Source organism: Leuciscus leuciscus, assembly GCF_965113295.1.
Source record: "Leuciscus leuciscus genome assembly, chromosome: 14".
NCBI lineage: Eukaryota > Metazoa > Chordata > Actinopteri > Cypriniformes > Leuciscidae > Leuciscus > Leuciscus leuciscus.
Genome location: NC_138738.1, coordinates 10,521,732 through 10,545,063, shown reverse-complemented (window position 1 = coordinate 10,545,063; position 23,332 = coordinate 10,521,732). Strand labels below are relative to the sequence as shown.

General features: G+C 36.3%; 1 protein-coding gene across 2 annotated transcripts in view; it reads left to right on the top strand.

Annotated features, from left to right (window-relative positions):
• Positions 1 to 21,703, top strand: part of srgap3 (SLIT-ROBO Rho GTPase activating protein 3) — a 92,838-nt gene extending 71,135 nt beyond the window's left edge. For both annotated transcript variants that reach the window (XM_082137351.1, XM_082137350.1), the window contains exons 15-22: positions 164 to 298; positions 1,081 to 1,186; positions 1,878 to 2,105; positions 2,764 to 2,837; positions 7,278 to 7,458; positions 13,045 to 13,194; positions 13,444 to 13,753; positions 16,576 to 21,703. In XM_082137351.1, coding sequence (XP_081993477.1) covers positions 164 to 298; positions 1,081 to 1,186; positions 1,878 to 2,105; positions 2,764 to 2,837; positions 7,278 to 7,458; positions 13,045 to 13,194; positions 13,444 to 13,753; positions 16,576 to 17,013 — 1,622 coding nt within the window. In that variant the 3' untranslated portion in view covers positions 17,014 to 21,703. The remainder of the gene's footprint in view (positions 1 to 163; positions 299 to 1,080; positions 1,187 to 1,877; positions 2,106 to 2,763; positions 2,838 to 7,277; positions 7,459 to 13,044; positions 13,195 to 13,443; positions 13,754 to 16,575) is intronic.
• Positions 21,704 to 23,332: the final 1,629 nt, after the last annotated feature.

Below are 23,332 nucleotides of genomic sequence, written 5' to 3'. Positions count from 1 at the left end.
GATCAAGGTGTCTGCTAGTGCCCAAATTTGTGTTCATGTTCAACTGATTCATATCATAGAGAATTTAGGAGTAGAATGAGATGAATCTCTTTTTTGTAGACCCTTTCTTAATAAATTGCATATATTCATTAACTGACTTATTTATTTAATAAAATATTTTCAGGTGAGGACCCACTGGTTGATGATCAGAGCGATCAGGACATCAACTCAGTGGCAGGTGTTCTTAAGCTGTATTTCAGAGGCCTGGAAAACCCCTTGTTCCCAAAGGAGCGTTTCCTGGATATGATCTCCACCATCAGTGAGTGTTGCATTCAGATGCAGGAACGCTCGAAATGTCACTGGAGTGATTCAATCTGAAATTACTCCATAGATTCCTGTTATCTGTTGTATGCTCTTATTGGAACTTGGCTTTATCTTTCCCAAAAAAAATTTCTTATGTCTGTCAAGAGAATGTTTAATGAAACACAGATTGTGTTGTGACTTGTGATTGTATTTTTATATATATATATATATATATATATATATATATATATATATATATATATAATTTTTTTTATTAATCAAGAATGCATTAAATTGATCAAAAGTGACAGTAAAGATATTTATGTTGTTAGAAAATATTTATATTTCCAATAAATGCTGTCTATTCATTTTTTTTTTCATTAAAAAATCCTGAAAAAATATATCACTGCTTCCACAAAAACATGAAGCATCACATTGATAATATGAAATATTGCTTCAAATCAGCACATTAGAATGATTTCTGAAGGATCGTGTGACACTAAAGACTGGAGTAATGATGCTGAAAATTCAGCTTTGTCATCGCATGAATAAATTGCTTTTTACAATATATTAAAATAGATAATTTATTTTAAGTTGTAATAATATTTCACAATATTACTGTTTTTACAGTATTTTTGATTAAAAAAATGAAGCCTTAGTGAGCATAAAAATCTTCTTTCAAAAACATTTTTAAAAAATCATACCGACGACCCCAAAGCTTTGAGCAGTTTGTAAAGTTTGAATGTGGAGCTGTGGGTTGTTTTATTTGAATGTTGGTTTGTCGGTTGCTTGTTTCAGAGCTGGAGTCATCCGCTGAAAGAGCCCACCACATCCAGCAGATCATCGTCACCCTTCCTCGCACCGTCATCATTGTCTTGAGATACCTGTTTGCTTTTCTCAACCAGTAAGTGGCCGTTTCGTGTACCATACTTTGAACCAGCTGATCCACAATCACACACGCGCATACATTCTCAAAAGCGGGAGGCTAATCTATAATTTTACCGCATTACCGTCTTCACTGCTTCTCTGTCTTTACACTGTAAATCTCCTAGTAAATCACCATTTATATGAATAGCAGCAGTCTCAAGCAAAGACATTCATTATATTTACAAAGAGCTATTCAACAGCCCCCTCTGTTCTTGTCTAATTTATGACCATGTCTGTCAAGGAGTGCTTTAGAGAGTATTTACGCCAGGAATAAAGCCATCAGTCTGTACTGTACTATACCTGTCCTCTTCTCCTGGCTTTTTTATTAATGCTTCCTGTCCTCACCCTCCCCCAGACCAAACATAGAATTTGATTTCACGTCATAAGTTTTCCCTCTGACTTCTTCCCCACTTTCATTTGCTGTCGGTGCCCGCAGCTCTTGCAGCTGTGAACTTCAGTCGAGAGTTCCCAATGAGAGATGAGCTCTCCTCTGTTGAAAGATAATGCACTGTACATGAAGATGAATTCTCTGGAATAAAGTTATGAATGAATGTATTGAAATAGACAGCAGGAATAAGAGGACGTTTTTTAAAAAGTTACTCCTGCAGTATTACGTCATGTAATAAGGACATGTAAAGCTTTTTCTCTCTGTCTCTTCATCTTTCTAGTCTGTCCCAGTACAGTGATGAGAACATGATGGACCCATATAACCTTGCCATCTGTTTTGGACCCACTCTGATGCCCATCCCGGACGGTCAGGACCCTGTGGCCTGCCAGGCTCATGTTAATGAGGTCATTAAAACCATCATCATGCACAATGAGGTCATCTTCCCCAGTCTGCGAGAGCTAGACGGCCCTGTCTATGAGAAATGCATGACTGGAGGAGAGGAGTACTGGTGAGTTGGAAGATTTTAGCTGGATTTTGTTGTTACTGAGGAATGTCATAATTTCTCCATTAGATCCAGCTGTGGCTTAAACTGAGCTCTACGCCAAATGAATGGGGAGTTTAGCACTCAGGTCATATGAAGATGAATACCTTTGGATGGCTTTTGGAACCTATTGCTAAAAAGATATATTTTTACTTATAAAACAGATGGTTATAAAATCTGATTGAACCCTTACAAAAATGATTGTAATGTTACAGTGTTGGTTGATATCAGATGGAAATATAATATGGTTCTTTGATATATACTATTGTTCTAATAGATTAGCAGATTAATATACCATGGCTTTCACATGATATTCCGGGGTACTTAATGGAAGTGGTTTGCTTTAATGTATAATCAAAGCAAACCACTTCCATTAAGTACCCCGGACATTTAGTAATAAATGTAAATAAGTTCAAAAAATCTAAATGTGACTTGTGGCTTTTAGTCCTCTATGCTCGTCAAACCATTTGATGGAGTCTTTAATATTGATACTAACAGGATTGATAGCTAATGGCATGACATTGCAAAACTGTAATTGCCATGGCTTTTCCAATGCTGGCATTAGCTGTTGTGTTTACTGTGCTCTTATACGTCTCCCTCTCTTTGTGTTTGTATATTCACACAGTGACAGCCCTCACAGTGAACCAGGCACCATTGATGAAGCAGACAACTGCACCGAACCACACACAAGCGATGATGGTACACACATTATTGCATTCATTCATTGCTTTATACACACTCTTATTATTGTCTCTTATGGAAGGATGTTGTATTCAATTCTATTGCATAAGAGACCACAAATAAACAAAAGCTGAAATCAGCATTTGAGGTTTTTAGCTTAGTCAATACAAGTACAGTCAGATTTTTATGCTAGCTTTTGGAGTGAATGGAATCAAAATGACCACATATTGCTTCTTAAAAAACAGAAAAATTGTTGTGTGTTTGTGTGTGCGTGCGCATGCATGCATGGCAAACACCTAATTGATGTCAAAACTGGCATTGAAACATCTGGGCCATATTCAGTTTGATCTAAACAGTTGATCTAAAAAAAATAAAAAATACAGATTTAGAAATTTTGAGGAAAAAAATGATTGCAGTCAAAGTCTCATATTGGCTGTGGTTGTATGTATGAATAATATATAGTATATACTGTATATATTATTCATACAACCACCGCCAATATGAGACTTTGACTGTGCTAATTTGTCCTCAAAATGTCTAAATTTGTATTTGTGTCGTGTTTTCCAGTAAAACATCTAACCGTCCTAAAATGAAATGCATTTACTTGAGCAGCAAGAATGTCTCAGATGTTACATGCTTTCAGTGAGTATGTCAAATTAAATAATTTTTTTCTTCCCCCTCTGGTAAAGAGTTTGTTCTTGTTTTTAGTCATATTGTTTTTTGTTAGTTTTTTTTGCTTTTTTTACAGGAAAACAACAAAAATACTGATTAAGAAGAAATAAATAATAAAGAAATGCTTCATACACACTAGGTTGTGGTGTTTGGTGAATATTATGATTGACATCTAGTTCAGCCAATCAGAGTTGTGCCCTTTAAGCAGTGTGCATCCTTATTGGCTGGTGGGCTATGAGGAGATAAGAAAGATGAAAACTGGCAGCACAGATTCATACACGGTTATGTGAGATTACAGGTCGTCTTAAAAAAAGCCATTCTCTCTGCTTTTTTCCTCTCCCCCGCCTCACCCTCTTCATTTCTCACATATAAATGATAACATTGTCTAGCAACGTTTCCGTTGCTATATTAAATGAAGAAGCAGACGGAAATATCTCTTTCGGCCCAGTTTCAGCAATCTTTGCGCTTCATCTCTCTCTTTCAGCCCCTGGTTTTCTCTGCTTAATTGCCTCCTCCTTTGGCTTTATCAGTTTGTTTTCCTTCTCTCCCTCTCTCTTGCACACTCTTTGTTCAGGGTGAGTAAACAGGTCTCACGGGGCTTCCTGCGCCTGCTCCCTTCATTTACTGATTGATGGAGCTGCACTCGCTCGCTAACCCAAAACATCAGCCACATTGCTGATACCATCTCACACATACAGCATGCTGCTCATTAAAGAAGTCATACCAAGTTTTTTTTCAGTTTCTCTTAAACGGTTCACCCTTTAACTAATGAATTAAGAATTGATCTTTTTTATCACAAAAAATAGAGCATTGTTTGTTTTTCTATTTAAAGTTGCACCTTTTTCCACTTTAAGGTGCAGTAAGCGATTTCTGAGAAACACACCCCCTTACTTCATTGCTCCGTCCCCAAAATGAACGAACACGCAATGCAAGAGTGGATGTCTCTTTATCATAGCTGAAGCAAAGCAAAATAATGCTTTGTGAAAAATAAAGTGAAGATGACGATCAAACGACAAGGATAAAAAATAAATAAATACAGTACAGAGTATATACAAGCAATAGTTTGTTGTTAGTCGCCAGCTGCACACCAGCTCAAGACAAACAATGACACTCAAAACTGTCCTGTTACAATAGCTAACATTTAAAACAACAGCATATCTTGGTTCTGTAAAACAGCAAACCAATGTTACTCCTGTATGGAGCAGAAACAGCGCAACCTCGGCATCTGTTTTCACGCACTCCCGCTTAGGTCTCTCTAGTGCTGAAAAAGCTTGTCTAATATTAATACGGGTCCTATAATCCTTCTTCTTCCAGTGATATTCCTCTGACCTTTTCTTTTTTGTAATGTCTTTCAGCCATCTCTCTTTCTACAGTCCTTCTTCAAATCTCACTCTTGCTCACTCTTTCGTCTCCCTCATCATGAATGTACACGCCCCCTACTGCTGATTGGCTACAAGTGTATTGTGGTGCTCAGTCCGATCCACTTTCAGCAGCGTTTCTCAGAAATCACAACAAATGATTACTGCAGTTCCTTTTACAAATGTTTAAAGTCGGCATGAAAGGGAAGTAACAATAATCTTCTCTTCATTATTGTGAAATATATCGAGTGAAACAACTTCTTGAACAAGAAAAAATGTAGGGCGGAACAGAAAAAGAAATTAGGGGCGAGACTTGATTTTGTCCATCGGTAATTGATTGGATTGTTGTGGTTTGCTATTGTTGTGATCTCATGTGAGTGACAGGTTGTCCTGTCCTCACGCCGAAAAACAATAATGATGTGCATGGATAACTCATTTATAATAAATACTGCAATATTCCATAAAAAAAGCAAGAAATTTTGATTTTGATTTCATGGTGACTTTAAAATGGAGTTCATTCAGATAAGTGACCTAGCGGGCTATCTATTTTTAGTTAAAATGTGGAAGGCTTCCTGTACAAAAACAGTCTGTTATGCTGCTTGCAAACTGGTTTTTGTTATCCTATTATTTTAATTTATCGTCGTAATCATAAACAGACTGGTTTGTAGCTCAAATAGTTTCACTGTTTACTTCTCATTCTTACATTTAGTCGTTTAGCAGAATAGGTAAATCATTCTTCTAGTGATTTACCTATAGCACCTAATTAATCAGAAATCCAGCACCTTCACAGGAAATAGCTTACTTCTGCATTGAAAAATAAGGTGGATTATAAAAGACAAATTGTGATTGAATGACCAGCCATGTCTTGCAATTTTGAATTAAACGCATACTTCAGGATAAATGACCCTTCTCTCTGGAGCTCATCAGCCAAAGCCCGCCTTATGCATGACTTCAGGACTGTTTGAAGTCACATGCTTTAGCTCCAAAACAGCGTTATCTCAACTTTCCCTGTAAACCTCGACACATGCTGCGAAACCGCAATCAGATTCTGAGCCTTCAATCCAGCCAATCAGGTGCAGTCACAATGGAAACAATCAGACGACATACAGAATAGCAAAGGCTGATTTTCATTTCCATTCTTCCTCTTTCCTTCCACTTCTGTGCCATGCCTGGATTTAATTTCACCCCTGGGTGGAGACCTTAATGAAACTGATTGTTTTTTTTTTTAGTTGACTTGGAGATTTCTGCCAAGCGCTGATTTGCTCTGTATATCTCCTTAACCCTGAATGACCCCACTGTCTGTTTGCCCCTGGCAGCGTCTGGGGTGGGGGGTGAAGCGTGAACTGATCTGAGGTCATATGATGGCATTGGACATGTTAAATGGAAGCTGGGTGGCAGATTTGATAGGATTTAGATAAAGTCCAGTTTGCATTTTTAGTAGCCCATCTGTATTAGAACTGTGCCTGTTTCTTTGTGGTCCTGATGAGATCATATCCTCTGATTTTGAAGACCATAATGTGATAAATGTGAATCTTTATTATATAGAATATAGGGTCTATTTGAGAAATAAATTAACATACAACCTTTTGCTGTGCATGTTGATGTTGAACAGTATTTTTGTCTTAGCAATATTGCATTGTTCAAAAGTTAGGTTTTTTGTTGTTCTTGTTGTTTTTGTGTATTTATACTAACACTTTATCTTCTATTCTATATCTATTTATAAAAATAAAAATAAATGTACTGCATTAGATTAAACTGGGAAGGGTCATAGCACTTGCATAATGTTGTCCTATTGTTAGTTTAACTGCTTCTATTGTTCTCATTTGTAAGTCGCTTTGGATAAAAGCGTCAACTAAATGAATAAATGTAAATATATAGTGTGTGTGTGTGTGTGTGTGTGTACACTTGTACAACTATCTTTCTGAGGACCAGTTTGAGTTTTAGACCATTGGAGTGAGGACAAAGAGAGTAAAGTGAGGACATTTTGGCCGGTCCTCACTTTCTGAGACCCCTTTAAAGGCCTGTTTGAGGGTCAAGACTTGGTTTTAGGGATAAGGTTATAATTAGGTTAAGGGTAGGTTTAGGGTAAGGGTTCGGGTTAGGCACTTAGTTGTGATGGGTAAGGTTAGGGTAAGTGGCTAGAGATTGCATTGTGTCAATGAATGTCCTTATAAAGATAGATGTACAAGAGTGTGTGTGTGTTCAGTGTTGTGCAGTAGTTTTGCGTTAGGTCTGGACAGACAAATTGGAAACTGGTCTGGACATGGTGTGTGTATGTATGTTTTGCTGAGAATCAGCTGGGAGCATGACAGATTTGAGTCTGTTGCAGTGCTTTGAAGCTCTTTGAAAATTTGTTGACATAATTCTCTGTGCAAACATGCTAATGAGCCCTAGTTTCACCGTTCCTCTCTATCTCATACACACACAGAGGTGGAGCAGATTGAAGCCATCGCAAAGTTTGACTACATGGGTCGGACTCCTCGAGAGTTGTCCTTCAAAAAAGGTGCATCCCTTTTGCTGTATCATCGTGCATCTGAGGACTGGTGGGAGGGCAGACACAACGGGGTTGACGGCCTCATACCCCACCAGTATATAGTAGTACAAGACCTGTAAGTATCTATACTAAATAATTACTTTTTTAATCTAATTCATTTTAGTTATTTTATTATTTGGTGCGTAACACAAATGTTTTTTGCTACGGACATGAGTGGTACCTCACTGCAGCTTGTTGAAGAAAGGTCCTACTATTACTTCTTTTGAGTAAGACTTTGATGTTTGCATCAAAAGTGATAAAATTGGTGGAAAAAATCCTTAATAAGCCATATTTAGGGTCCAGGGGGCGTATTACAGAAACTTTCTATCTTAAGTCTCAAGTTAAAGGTAGGATTTTTCTAAAAAAAAATTTTTTTCAAATTTGTTTAAACTGTCTTTATATACCAATACATAATTAAAATGTAAGTGCTCTGAAAAAGAGAGTATAAAAATCGAGTGACTGTAGACCTTTTAATCTGCAATAAACACAGCTCATTATTTCCATCCGGGACGAAACAATTGATTGGTTTGGGCGACTGTCACTCTCTCTCGCAACCATGGCTACCACCCCTGTTGCTACAAGATCTGCCCATATGCGCGCACCCGTTTGATTTGAGGAGTGCAAGAGAGGCGCGGAACCTACGAAGAGTAAAATTATGGCAGAGAAAGAGCATTCCAAATTCAAAGCACCTGCATATGCAGTCAGCGAAGGCAAACAAGGCAAAAAAAGAATCTTGAACGACCTCCTCTGCTTCGCCCTCGACCCCGGACCTGTCCTCGAACCGACGATGCGGTACTTGTCTCCGGTACTGTTTTCATCATGGAAACTCTTACATGCAAAACACCGTATATGTTATGAATCCTACACGAAATTCACCCTCATCACAGTGTAACTGATGGTAATGGAAAAACGTGTATCAATGCAACCTGTTTTTAGCATTGCCTTATAAATATAGCTCGTTACCTATAAATATAGCTCGTTACCGAATCAAACAAAATATATTTTAAACTTTACCAGTATCGATATGCTAGCTTGATAGTGAGTACTAAAAGCCATCTTATTTGTTTATATTTATAGTGATAAAGTTAGGTATTTTATTACATGTGATTCTGACATGATGTCACTGCATGCACTGCGCTCCTTCCTCTCCACTCGTCTCAGGTAAATAAATGCGTCTTCCAGCTGAGCCTGAGCGTTTGGCGTCGCGCTTTCATGTGTTTTGGGGGCGTGGCTTTGGAAGGAGCACAGAAGGGAGGGGGTGGAGTGGATGGAAATAATTAGCTGTGTTTACAACAGTCGTGAGAGGTCTACAGACACTCGATTTTTATACTCTCTTTTTCAGAGTACTTACATTTTAATTATGTATTGGTATATAAAGACAGTTTAAACAAATTTGGAATGTTTTTTTTTTTGAAAAATCCTACCTACCCTGCCTTTAAGATCTGACAAGTTAATTTAGGATTTTTCACAGATTTATATTACTGAAGCAAATCTTATGTTGATTTAGGATTCTTATCCTATCTTACAAAATCTCATCTTATCTGTAGTTAGGAAATCTTAAACCCCTCCTTCGAGTTCGGTAATCCACTCTAAGGTCTGTTACCAATCAACCAATACGCGCAAACAGCTGCTGTGAAGTAACACGGAAAAACTTTGATAATAGAAATAACTGAGATTAAAATGGAGAAACAAAATAAGAGGTGCTTTTCAATAAGTTAAGTTTTGATAAGCTTGGTAGAAAAGGCAAAGCCTAATCCTTTTATTTCATAGGAGTCTGTAATTATTTGTCAGAGTTTTGTTGTCAAATTGCAGCACATAATTTGGGTGTTCACAAAGTCTTTCCACCATCAAACATCGCTGTTCTTCATCTTATATCATTAATAAATGTGACGTCATTCTCAGACAGGGCTATTATTATGTGATTTTTATAGCTTTTTGTGGAGTTAGGATACTTCTGTAATACCATTTTCCTATCTGTAGTTAAGATAAGATTATGTACTTAAGAAATGTCATTTTGTAATAGCTTTTGTCCTAAATGAGGTCCTAACTGAAATTGCCATGGTTACCAAACAGATAAGATAGGATTCTAATGTTAGGATATTTCTGTAATGCGCCTCCAGGACATCATTGAGACTGTGGACTTGTACCAGTAAAGGCTGGAAAACACTTACATGATAAAGAGTTGCTTTGGTATTGGGATCCTGCGGGTCCTGCGGGATCTGGCGGAAGCGGGTGGTTTTACCTTTGCTGTTCATTTACTTTTGTATTTGTATTGTATTATATTGCGTGTTTTGAAAACAGGTTTTGATATCCTCCAGCTGCATGGAATCATAGTCTGAAGCTAAAAAATCAGAGTCTGTGCCTATCACACACTACGTGTTTTTCTGTGAAATCTGTCAACTCTGACTGACCAAAATCTGCAGACTGGCGCAGATTTTTTTGGCAACTATTGTTAACTTATCCAGACTGCAAATCAGGGCAAAAATCTGAGCAAAAGTCATGTAGTGTATTCCAGCCTTAAAGGGATAGTTCACCCAAAAATGAAAATTCTGTCATCATTTACTCACCCTCAAGTTGTTTCAAACCTGTATGAATTTCTTTTTTCTGCTGAACACAAAAGAAGATATTTTGAAAAATGTCGGTAACCAAACAGTTGATGGACCCCATTGACTTCCATAGTAGGAAAAAAAATACTATGGAAGTCAATGGGGTCCATCAACTGTTTGGTTACAGACATTTTTCATAATATCTTCTTTTGTGTTCAGCAGAAAAAAGAAATTCATACAGGTTTGAAACAACTTGAGGGTGAGTAAATGATGACAGAATTTTCATTTTTGGGTGAACTATCCCTTTAAGTAACCACATAGCAACATGCTAAAACTAATCAGAACCCCTTAGCAACTTAGCAGTTTCACCAACCACATTTTTGTCAGAAAAATGTAGTTCCTACTATTATGCATGGGAGTCTTGGCACTTGACAGTTCAATGCATGTTGCCTTGTGAAAGTGTTGCCCTCTGGGTAATATATGACTAATCAACCAGGCCATCTGGCCTGAGTTCATACCTTAATAGCTCAAGTGAGAATCAAATAGTTCCCGCCATTAACACTATACACTTTAATTAAACTTTAACAGCACTTAGTGGCAGTTGAAGAATGCTCTTAAGTCTTTGGCAAGGGCCTTTACACTATATAAGCCTAATTGTGTTTCTGAAGTACCAAGCATTAGCAGCACCCTAATGTGCTAGGCATGCATTTATGTCAAAGCCTGTTGTGTGCAGTGGGACATGACATGCTTCACTAAGGTTAAAGTGAGCTGAAAGAAAGACAATCTTCTCTCTTACTTTTTATAAAGTCTTGAGATGACATGAAATTGCAGTGTCCTTGAGTTGGTCATATTTATATCAATGACTGATATTAACTGTCCTACCGCTGTTTCAGTAATTACTAAAATGATGACATGCTCATTATCTCTTTGTATGGTTTAACTGATGTCAGTTTGATGAATGAGTTTATTAAAAGGGTCAGTCCATGCCCCATTCCTAATATTGCAAGATTTGACAGCAGCAAATAAGGAAAATTGAGGTTGCTAAAATGAAAAGAGCATGGAGACAACCGGCTGCCAGTTACTCTACTGTAGAGGGGGGCGGAATAACCAAAATCTTTTATCACAATAGTTTTTTTTTTTGCTGTAAATTCAACACCAAAATGCTTTAAACACAGCATAGCCATATGATGTTTAATTTCAGTAATCTAGTTACTTAAAAGGACAGTTCACCCAAAAATGAAAATGATCCCATAATTTACTCCCCCTCAAGCCCCCTCATTCTAGGTGTATATGACTTTCTTCCTTCCGCCAAACACAATCGGAGTTCGGAGCTATATAAAAAATATATATATCCTGACTCTACCAAGCTTTATAATGGGATTGAATAGTAACAGAGATTTTGAAGCCCCAAAAAAGTGCACCCATCCATCATAAAAGTAATTAATACGATACTAAAGCGAAGTGATGCGTTTTTGTAAATATAAAATATATCCAATGGAAAAATATCCATATTTATAACTTTATAAACTAAACAGCGAGTCTAGTTCCGGCGGAAGAGTGACCTCTGACCCGACACATGACGGATTGATGAACGCGGAAGCGCAGAGGATAGAGCAAAACAAAATGGCGGTCACGATTTAGAAGTCTAAAACAAGAATTTAAGAGAAATGTTGGAGGAGCTTGTTTCCCAGCCCTGTTTATTTGAACTGCGAGAGCCGTCTACTCTCACCTAAGCTTACGCTACTCTTACCTCATACGCTTGAATTCGACCCTCTCGTGAATGCGTGGACGGATATTACCGGAAGCTAGTGATTAGTTTATAAAGTTATAGTTACGGATATTTTTCTTACAATAACGCATCGCTTCATTTTAAAAGGCCTTTATTAACCCCCTGGAGCAGTATGGATTACTTTTATGATGGATGGATGCGCTTTTTTGGGCTTCAAAATCTTAGTTACTATTCACTCCCATTATAAAGCTTGGAAGCTAGGATATTTTTTGATATAACTAAACTAATATACGATTGTGTTTAGCTGATAGAAGAAAGTCATATACACCTAGGATGGCTTGAGGATGAGTAAATTATAGAATAATTTGTATTTTTGGGTGAACTATCCCTTTAAATGCTTAAAAAATTAAAGGTACACAAAATTAGAGATTAAATATTTTGCAAACTGCGAGCCAGTAAATCGCTGAATCCATGTTCATCAAACATCTAGTGAAAAGTCATACCAGAAGAATGGACGCTGTTTGAGTGGATCAGCTTCCTGTTAATGGCAATGGTTTTGAAATTAAGTGTTCAACAAGCATGTACTTCAATCCATGTAGTGTGTTTAAAAGGCAATCACTAAACAGGACTGCTGAAAGATTGCATAATGAAACACTTGGGCTGTTGACTTTTTCGGAGACTTTTTTTCCCCCATGAATGTGACGTTCAACAGCTTCACATTACCAAACACCTTCTGCTGTCGTCTCCCAAGAGAACTGTAAAAGCAGGCCGAGAACATGCTGTGAAACTGTGATCAGTGGATGTTTGCTTGCTGTGGGCTGAATGAGACATGAAGTGAGAGGGTTGTTGGGGCTGCTGGGACTGAAAAATAAGAAACCAGAGGCTTGTTCCATTGCCAGCTTTATGTACATTTGTTTTGTGTGTGCGACAGTTTAGCTGGTGAACATTATGATGTACTCTACCGTTCAAAAGTTGACTGTCTTCATGATGTCTTCATGAAAATTCAGCTTTGCCATCACAGGAATAAATTCATTTTTTATATATATATATATATATATATATATTCAAATAGAAAACTGTTATTTTACTATTTTTACTGGAAGATGAACTAGCATGTTTTAATTAAAGTGACACCACCAAACAATTACAGTTTTAAGTAGTGTACTTAGTTTATATAGCCTACATTTTAAAATGACTTCACTTATATAATCCATAAATTTGCCTGTGGTTTTGTTTTCAAATTATTGATATGATAAATAAGTGTTTTATTATTTATTTTAATTATTTAGGTCTATTTGTTAATCAATCAAATTGCACTGCTTGGAATCTTTCATAAGCCATCAGTGGTCTGCAGAGAAACATACGTTTTTTGTCTCTTTCTATTTAGGGATGATGCGTTTTCTGATAGCCTGAGTCAGAAGGCTGACAGCGAGGCCAGCAGTGGACCTTTACTGGACGATAAGGCCTCATCCAAAAACGATCTGCAGTCCCCGTGTGAACCTTCGCATGATTACAACTTTGGCGGGGTCATGGGCCGGTCAGTGGCTGATTACGCAGAATTCTGCTTGCATTTATTCCACATATTTTCAGTCTCAGAAAAAAATTATGATCTGAATTATTCTGTTTCTCCTCGCAGCTTATTTACTCATCTCTTAAGGCTTGTTTGTGACACGAATATTTAACAAAAATCGTTAGACTGTACAGTATTTGCAGTCAGCTTTGAGCTAAAACACAGTGTGACTGTCTGTATTTAAGCTTGTTGCAAGCTCATTGTGTATTTCTGCAGGGTTAGGTTGCGTTCGGATGGGTCTGCCGTTCCTCGACGCCGCAGTGGCACTGACTCTCACAGTCCTCCACGAGACACACCACCACGGGCCGCAGCCTGCCCCAGCAGCCCACACAAAGTGGCGGTCACTAGGGGCCACATAGAGAGTCCCGAGAAGAGACGTTTGGGAACCTTTGGCAGTGCAGGAAGCATTAACTACCCTGAGAGGAAGATCTATCCTGAAGGTCACCCGCTCAGGCCTGTTCCAGGAGCAACGAGACACAGCAGCCTTGGGGACCACAAGTCCTTGGAGGCTGAGGCTTTAGCAGAGGTGAGCGAGAGCGAGAGCACATTTTTTAGATTCTCATTCAAATTCACAGTATTGTAGAGCAAGACAGTGTTATTTTAGAATCACTGAGAGACTATTATTTTTCTTATTAATATTTTGAATTAGATTTTATCTTTATTCTTTCCATTTTTATGGTCTATATGTATGCATGTCTATATTGTTTATATTATTTCAGTTTTAGTTTAAGTTTTTAAGGTCATAAAGTTACACTAAATGAAAATGGGTAATATTGTACATCTAGCAAAAAAAAAAAAAAAAGGTTTACATTTTTGCATATTTTATTTCAGTTATATGTTATTTCAAGTAATGAAAATGGGTAACGCTTTATTTTATTGTACTTTTTACACGCTAAATGTAGTTACTGTCATCATAAGTAATATATATATATATGAAGAGTTCAGATGCAAAAGCCTCTAAGTGCCATCTGAAATGTTCTTCTAGAATGATCATTTTGATCAAGCTTGTATATTTAAGTTCAATAATTTCACTTAAATGGCAATGCAAATTACCTATTTATTGTCATTTAAGTGAAATGACTTAACTTAAATATACAAGCTTGATAAAAATTATCATTCTAGAAGAAAATTTCAGATGGCACTTAGAGGCTTTTGCATCTGAACTCTTCATATATATGTATGTATATGTATATATATGTGTGTATGTATGTATGTATGTATGTATATGTGTGTGTCTGTGGGTTTGTGAGAAAAGAAACCACTATTTGAGGTATCATTCAAGTCAAAGCAGAGTTTTGGACAGAAAAATAATAAACAAGCACCTTTAATTATTCACAAAAGTTAAATTAAGATTAATTTTATATCAGTGCTGTCAAATCGATTAATAGACTTTATCTGTTTATAAAATATATGTGTATGTATATATGTATGTATGTATGTATGTATATGTATATGTATATATACTGTATATATATATATATATATGTATATATATATATATATATATATATATATATATATACACGTGTATATGTGTGTGTGTAATATGTATAGGTGTGTGTGTGTGTGTGTGTGTGTGTGTATATATATATATATATATATATATATATATATATATATATATAAAAATAAACTGTATACACATACACATTTATTATATAAACACAAACTTTTATGTTAGATGCGATTAATCACAATGATTTGACAGCACTACTTTCTATACAGTCTTATTTAAATTACCCTGATTTAAATACATGATATTTAAACATAAATTGATATTGCTATAAAATCAAACATTCAAATATTTTCACTAAGTGTACCATAAATCCTCTTATATTTTGTACCCTTATAAATCAAAGCTCAAAAGGATTCAGAAATACTTTTAAGTTGTAGTCATGAAAGATTTTTGGTCTTTCTCTTTGAGCCTTGCAATTAGCCCAGAATTCTGTGCCTGAAGAAGCTGGCAAGATTGAGTCCAGCAGAAACAAAGAGCTGGCACAAAAGACAGATATCAGCATGAACGAGATAGGCTGGCACTGATCCATCTTTTTCATTTGCACACGATTAAATAATGAAGTCTGTGGCACATGGAACAGTTAATGATCTTTTGTAATGGCCCCTTTGTGTCTGCGCTCACCTAATGAAAAGAAAACGGCTTATGTGAATACAGACATCAAAACGAAGGCATGATGGATATTGTTGGAGAGAAATGTGTTGTTTTGTGAATTGATAATGCATAATAAGCACAGACTACATGAACTAAATAACATTACTGCTTGATGTTCAGTTTGAGGTGTGTGTGTAAATGTGTTTAGGGGTGTGTGTGGGGTTATTGATGACGTCTGCTCGGTAATAAGACCTTGCAAGCTACTTTTTTTTGTGCGTGAGCATGTGTCTTCATGAGCCTTTTATCTTCCGAGCATTAAACTTTTATGGCATGCTCAGCTACAAGACAGAACGGAGATGGTCGGTCTTGAAAGAGGAATGGAAAGCAGTGAGTTTATAGTCTATCAGGACGGCAGCGACGCTGTGTGTATATCAAACATAATCTGCCTCCGTGATATACTAGACCGCTCCGGAAGAAAGTAAGATGAATCCCCAGGAAAGATGAGAGATTTCTAAGGCCATACAGCTCCATAAATACTTTCTGTGCAGAAAAACAACAAATTGAAGTTATCGATCATTTTCTTACAGCATGGTTCTTATTAGTGGTGCTAGAGGATTTAAACAAATCCCTAATGCTTGACTTTGCTATATTAGAAAAACTTGACAATTAGTTAATCAAGTACCATTAGGAAAGCTATTTTCAACATAATGCCTTAAGAAATAGATGAATAATTGTATAATTGTTCAGTGTTAATCTCACTCACTGTAATCACAATTACATACAAATAATGTGATAAAATATATTCAACATGACACAATTTTTATAAAAAAATAAAAAAAACTAGGTTATGAATAAAATGCTTGAAAATAATGTAATAAAACCTAGTTTTTTTTTTTTTATAAAAATTGTGTCATGTTGAATATATTTTATCACATTATTTGTATGTAATTGTGATTACAGTGAGTGAGATTAACACTGAACAATTATACAATTATTCATCTATTTCTTAAGGCATTATGTTGAAAATAGCTTTCCTAATGGTACTTGATTAACTAATTGTCAAGTTTTTCTAATAATAAAATCAAATGCTCAAAACATACTGTAAAAAAAAATATATATATATATATATATATATATATTGCATATATTAGGCATTATGTTAAAAATAGCTTTCCTAATGGTTCTTCATTAACTGCATTAAATTGTCTTAACTTAAAAACTGAACAATATTTTTGTTACAGGACATTGAGAAGACGATGAACACTGCACTTCATGAGCTCCGTGAATTGGAACGGCAGAACACAGCCAAACAAGCTCCCGACGTAGTTCTGGATACGTTAGAACCGCTCAAGAACCCGGTGAGCTCGGAGCCAGCGAGCCCCTTACACACCATCATGATCCGAGACCCAGACGCGGCCCTGAGGCGCAGCAGCAGCTCCACCTCCGAGATGATGACCACCTTTAAACCGGCGCTGTCCGCCAGATTGGTCGGAGCCCAGCTCAGACCTCCACCTATGAGACCCATGCGCCCCCCTCCCACGCAGCACCGCTCCAGCAGCTCCAGCTCCTCTGGGGTGGGAAGCCCTGCCGTGACACCCACAGAGAAGATCTTTCCTAACAACGCAAGCAGTGCTGCAGCTTCCTCTGCCAACTCGGGTGAGAAACCTGGAACCATGTAGCCCGTGGTGTGATGCAGCTACCTGTGCCGGTGAGGGTGAACCAGGGCACGATGCTGCAGCGACGAAGTTCAGGAGTGCTTTTCTTTCCATTTTCTAATGTATTTTTTGAGCCTAGAAGATTTCGAAACTGAAGCCTAGTGGTCGGCACGTGCTCTTACGTGTTGAGCCTGGTTGTGGATGATATGAGTTGAGTCTGGCTCAGGTGATCTCCCACATTCCATTCTGTTCTTCCCATAATTTCCTGTCCTCTCTGTGAAAGAGACAAAAAAAAATTAAATACAAGAAAAAAATAATTTTATAGGGTAAATTTCATGCAACTGAGCTGCATTATATAAAGTATGAGTAAAAAAAAAAATCCTCTTGTTTTTATATCATTATTAATTTTACCTCAGAATTAATATTAAGTTGTCCTTTTTGGCCTTCTTATTCTTATGTGAACTTTATTTAGAGCAAGATTCTCTGCACTGGTTGGCCAGAAGAGTTCTGTTATTCATTGGAGGACTGTTCTAAGATAAGCGATAAGACCCTCCTTCAAGAACTGGACTGTACATATAATAGAACCAAACGGTCACTCAAAGACTGTCTAACATGGCCACCTTTGAGCTGTTGTAAATAGAGATATACTGTACTTGAACTTGTAATGCCTTTCGTTTGTAGAATAAGCGATATACATCTAAGTAACAACATAGCCAAGCTGTATACATATATGAGATGCAGAAAACCAATATACCAACTAATTTTAAGAAACCTGTGGTAAAATGTAGTTTTACTTGTATATAAAGTTTGGGTAGATTCTTTTTTGTACAGCCGAGGACATGACCAGGCAGGGAGACTAGAATGGCAAACGCTTTTACAACCAATAAGCAAACAAATAATGAATCAATAGTCAGTCTGAGCCATTAATATTATTATTAGTTTGGGGAGTGTTCTACCTTTTTCCTAATTTTTGGATCACATCAGTTTCCTAATACAAAAAGCAGTTCTTCATGCTGAATTTACGCATTTAATGCTTCATTCTCTAAAGTTATATGGTTTTAGGGTATTCCCGTGAGCTCCCTCCATATTATTGCAAGCATCCATCAATTACATATTTGAATCCCATAATATACAGTATACTCTGTCAACTGATTATATGAATATTAATACTTGCTAAAATAACCAGATGGTACACAAGTGGTCAGTGTTTTTGTGACCTCAAAAGGGTGACTCAAACAATGTGTCCATGTCATAGTAAAATAAATCTAGGGATGCACCGATATGAAAATTTTGGCCGATACCGATAACCGATAATTATCGGTATTTCAAGCAATTCAAAACCGTAATGGTGAACAGTTTGAAGTTCTTCACCTGAAGTGTCTCATCTGAAGGAAATAATCCATTATTTATCGGCTTTAATATATCGGCCAAATTTTCGTATCGGGCCGATAACAATAAAAATGAACATATATCGGCCGATACCGATATGGTGGCCGATATTTTGTGCATCCCTTTATAAATCCTCAAAATAGGTCTCATTTTCTTATGCAAAATATATTTTTATAATTTTTTTTGTCTTGGCTTTGGGATAATCCGGACATCTTGTTGTGAGATTCACCCAAAAACATTCTTGTTTATGTCAGATATATGGTGCAAAGCACTGCGCATTTCCCAGTGTAATAAATTATACATTTGTAAATACATACCGCTCTCTCTCTGGCGAGGTACACAACCTTCCTCCCAATCAAAATTTTCAATAGCCTAGAGAAACCAGCTCCAACAAGAGAAGCTTCACTGCCCCCAATCTGTCATATCATCTCTGGTTCATCCTCAGCGTTACCCCTCCTCCCTGAGCTTTGCTTGAAGAGGGAATACCCAGTCGTGAACAAAATTTGCCCGACTGACCTAGATATCCACTCAAATACACTGAACCCAAAGCTTTAATCTCATCTTCACTGATTTTACTTTTACAGTTTGCCTTAGGATTTGCCACTTCACGCAGTCCAATCAGTGTGACCGTATGCGAGAGCTTGTGTAGCTTTGAAAAAATAGAAATTACATATAAAAAACAGTACTGTTATTACGCACAAGAGCTATTTAGATTTGCATTTAAAGCCATGCTTGATTTGTTACATCACGTGTCTGAGTTAGTCGTTGTTGCCATGCTGATTTGCTCTTGCGTTAGAAGCATAAAAAATTGAAAATCACTTCCAAGACTCCATGCCCTGTTGCTGCCATCTCGAATTTCTTTTAACAAATAATTAGGCAAAGACTGGTAATTAGCTTCTGTCTGAATTCCTCAGCTTTGTATTAGCATGAGCCTGTTGTCCGCATGTGAGGGAGATCGACAAGCACGTGCTTCTCTTTACCAATAAGCAACACTGTTCACAGAATAATAGTGCTGCCTTTTCCTAGATACAACACACTCTGTCCCGAAATACATTAGATTTCAGCCAGGAACTGGGTCTGTAGCTGCAAGGATTAGGCTCATCTCAGGAAGGGATTCTAATTTTGTTCTAATATCTTCCCACATCACTTCCCAGTAGGCACCATTTAAACATACGACATGCATAAGGACTATTATTTACGGTTACTAGGGCACACATCTATTTCTGGATGTTCATTTGAATTCAGTCACTTCTGCATAATTACACCTGGATGGATGAGGGCTTAATTCTATTTACAGTAAGAAAACGTGCAGAATATTGCAATGCATTATTCATAATCATCATAGTCATCCTTTTGTGATTTGAAGTACAGGGTTTCCATTGAAAACTTGGAATTCTTGAATTCCAGACCTTCGAAAGTCATTTACATGAAAGTCTGTAAAAATGTCTTAAGTGAACACAGGTATGAGTTTTTCCTGTTATTCTCAGCCCGATTATAATAAATTGGCTAGAATTAAAATGTTATTTAAAAAATGACTTAATTATATTTACAGTAAAGGAAACAGAATATTGCAATGCAAAATTCATAATTTGATGTATAAAAGAGACATAGGGTCATCCTTTTGTAATTTGCAGTACAAGGTTTCCATGGTCATAGAAAACCGGGAAATATCAGGGAATTAAAAAATTACGATTTTCCGGCCTCGAAATCACAGGTATGCAATAGTTCATACAGGTATGCATATTTCTTGTTCTCAGCAGGAACATAAATAATTGGCTAGAAATAAAATTCTATGGAAATGTATAAAAATTATTAAAAAAATATATTTTTTTAATAATACTACTTACTACTAATATAACCTCGTCCAGTAATCATCATTTAAAATAATAATAATAAATGTGTGGGAACCCTTGCCCCCGGTTTTACAGACCAGTCTTAAGCCTAGTCTAGACTAAAATTCATGTTTTAACTGAAAGCAACTTGCTCTGATAAATATTAAAATATGTTGGTGCCATTGTTTTGTCTCAAGATACACATCAGTAATGAATTTTTCGAAGGCACGCTTATAAAAGCTACTTAAATTCCTAATTGAACCAAGGACAAATCCTGGCTAAATATAAGCCCTGTCTGTGAAATACCAGTTGAGTCTTGTTTAGTGTGGATTTACCAGATAAACCTTTCTCTACATATAAGGGCTAAGACAAATACTGCCCTCTGGTGGCCTTATTTGGCCTATCCCTTCTCATAGTCTCCCTCTGGTGGTCAGTGCTGGTATTGCTCATTCATTGACAATGTGCAGGAAAAATAAAAATTGTTGGCAGAACTTGAAGCTTTTTGGTACAAATGTGAAATTGCTACCACATTTCTGAAAGTTTTTCATACGTTCTACAGCATATCTTGTCTTACTGTCATTGTAGGTATTCCTAACTCTAGCTTGCACTAGCAGCCATGCACCAAAGGTTCACGTAAATCAGTGTATGTTGAGAAATTCACACCCTTGGATTCTCATACACTGTCTTTACTCATGCTGTAATCATGCCTTGGTGTGTTATGAATTTAAATACTTGAGTATCAGACTTCTGCTCGTTCTGCTGGGGAAATCAGTGTATTACATTCTCACATATCTGTTGTACAGCTCATATGTATAGTAGCGCTTATGTAACGAGCCGATGTTTGATAATAAATTATATAGAGTTTACAGAAACTGCCATCCGTAACATACTCAAATAGTCATGGCCTTTAAATCCATGTTGTGTCATTCATCTCTGTTTATCTCTCCTCTGCCAGTGAACTCAAGGCTGTGCTGTGAAAAGCGTATACTTTTGCTGTTAAGTTAAATCTTCTACCCAATCTAATGCATTGCAGTATTTAAGACTGTGTTGGTCTGATAATAGGATGTTGTATGGTACTTGCACGATTTCTAAGGCACTTGGTGCATCCCTGTACTTAATAGACTGTATGTGATGTTACTGGAAGTATGTTTTGGGAATGTATGCAACATTGGGTGTGTATTGTACGTATGCCACAGTGGGTCTATATTGTATGTACGCAAAGATAACAGGAAAAAAAAATAGGCTTTCTCCTTCTCTGGACACAATGTTCAACAGGACAAAAGTGCCGTCTGTCTGTAGTAGTGGGTTGTGAAAATGTTTGTGTCAGTTTTTTTTTCTTCTTTTTTTCTCTAAACACTTTTTGTCTAGTGATGCTGTTCTTAAATGTGTGTTTGAATGGTTGGATTACCCCTCTGTGATGTTATCCTTCACCATCCCACTGTTTGGATGTGAACCATTCTTAAGTCCAAATAAATACTTTTTTTTTAACCTTATATTCAATTGTTGTCTCTTTTTTCATTTTAGTTGAAATTGATTGATTGAAGCCCATGTCATATAATGCTTTTATTCATAATGAAATAATGCAACAGATAATATGAATCACACTTGCTTAGTTATATATATATATATATATATATATATATATATGCAATTTATTACAGTGTTTGTTACATTTTACATTTTCAATCAAGTTTTACACTTAATTATGTGTGCTTAATTGACACAAGTAGGCTACCTGTAGTGTCATGTCACAAATTTCAAGAACTTAACGACATCATTTTCTTTGTGCAAATTATAATTTTATAATAATAATAATAATAATGCAAATTATTTTGTTCTAAATGTTTTTGTTTTGTAACTTTAACCTACTATAATGTTCCATTTTTTATAATAGCAAACTAAATGAGTTAACGAACTAAAAATGAAAAATATTTCTAAAGCATTTATTACTTTTAGTTAATGTTAATTTCAAAATGTACCTATATATTATTAAATCCAAAAGCTGCATCTGTTCATATTATTTAATAATAATAATACCTGGGCTGAAATGAATTAACAATGAACAGTTTCATTTTTACTAACTAATGTTAACAAAGAATTAGCTAACGTTATCTAATGGGACCTCATTGTGAAGTGCCACCATTTTTTAAACGTACCCTGGACATGTTTTCGTGAGATTTCTCAATGTAATTACTGGACTGTAGTGCGCTTGCTACACCTTCTTGCAGTTCTGAGTCCAGCCACTAGATGGCAAGAGAACGATGGGCTCTAGATGGTATAGTTGAACAAATAAAGTCTTTGAAATATAGAACATTTTTGTATGGGTTATTATTTGTGACACCAAATGTGGTCAAAACTGTGACAATAAATGGAAACCATTAAGCCCGCAGTAAGTCTGATGTCTTTCAAAGTGCATTTTGATTTTCTCTGAGTGCAATAGCGAGATACTGGCCAATCAATTTCATTTGTCATAATGCTACACAATATAGGCAGCCAATCAGGCATGGTGTGTAGATAAACAAAATCCCATTTGTTACACCTGAGGGACTCTTAGTAAACAAGACGTAAACATGAACAATATAACTCTCTCCTTTCAGTCACTTCATTTATTACTTAATCCCAACATGCTTCCCTCTTCCCTGTTTTGAAGACATTGTGAGGACAATTCACCCCTTACAAAAATTAACCATGGTTTTATTATAGTAGCCTAAAAGTGAATTAAGTATCCACGTTTTTTGGCTTGTTGGTTTCCATTTGTACAACCACAGTTTTACTACAAATACCATGGTTAAACTATGGTTAGTGTAGCAAAACCATGGTTAATTTGTGGTTAGGCCTATACCATAGTTCAAATATTAACCATGTATTTTAGTGATTAATGTTTGTAAGGGATAACATCACACTTTTTTATTGCTTGCTGTTAAAAACTTTTTGGTGTATTTTACACTGTTAAATATGTAGTTAAAATGTCACATGGAATATTAAATGTATTAGACATTTATAACATGTTCATTAAATAATAGGCTGTAGTAGGATAACTTTTATACTGTCAAAGAGCATATAGCCTACAATACTTGCCTTTGTAATGTTTTTGTAATGGCATCATGAATAATGCAAGGATT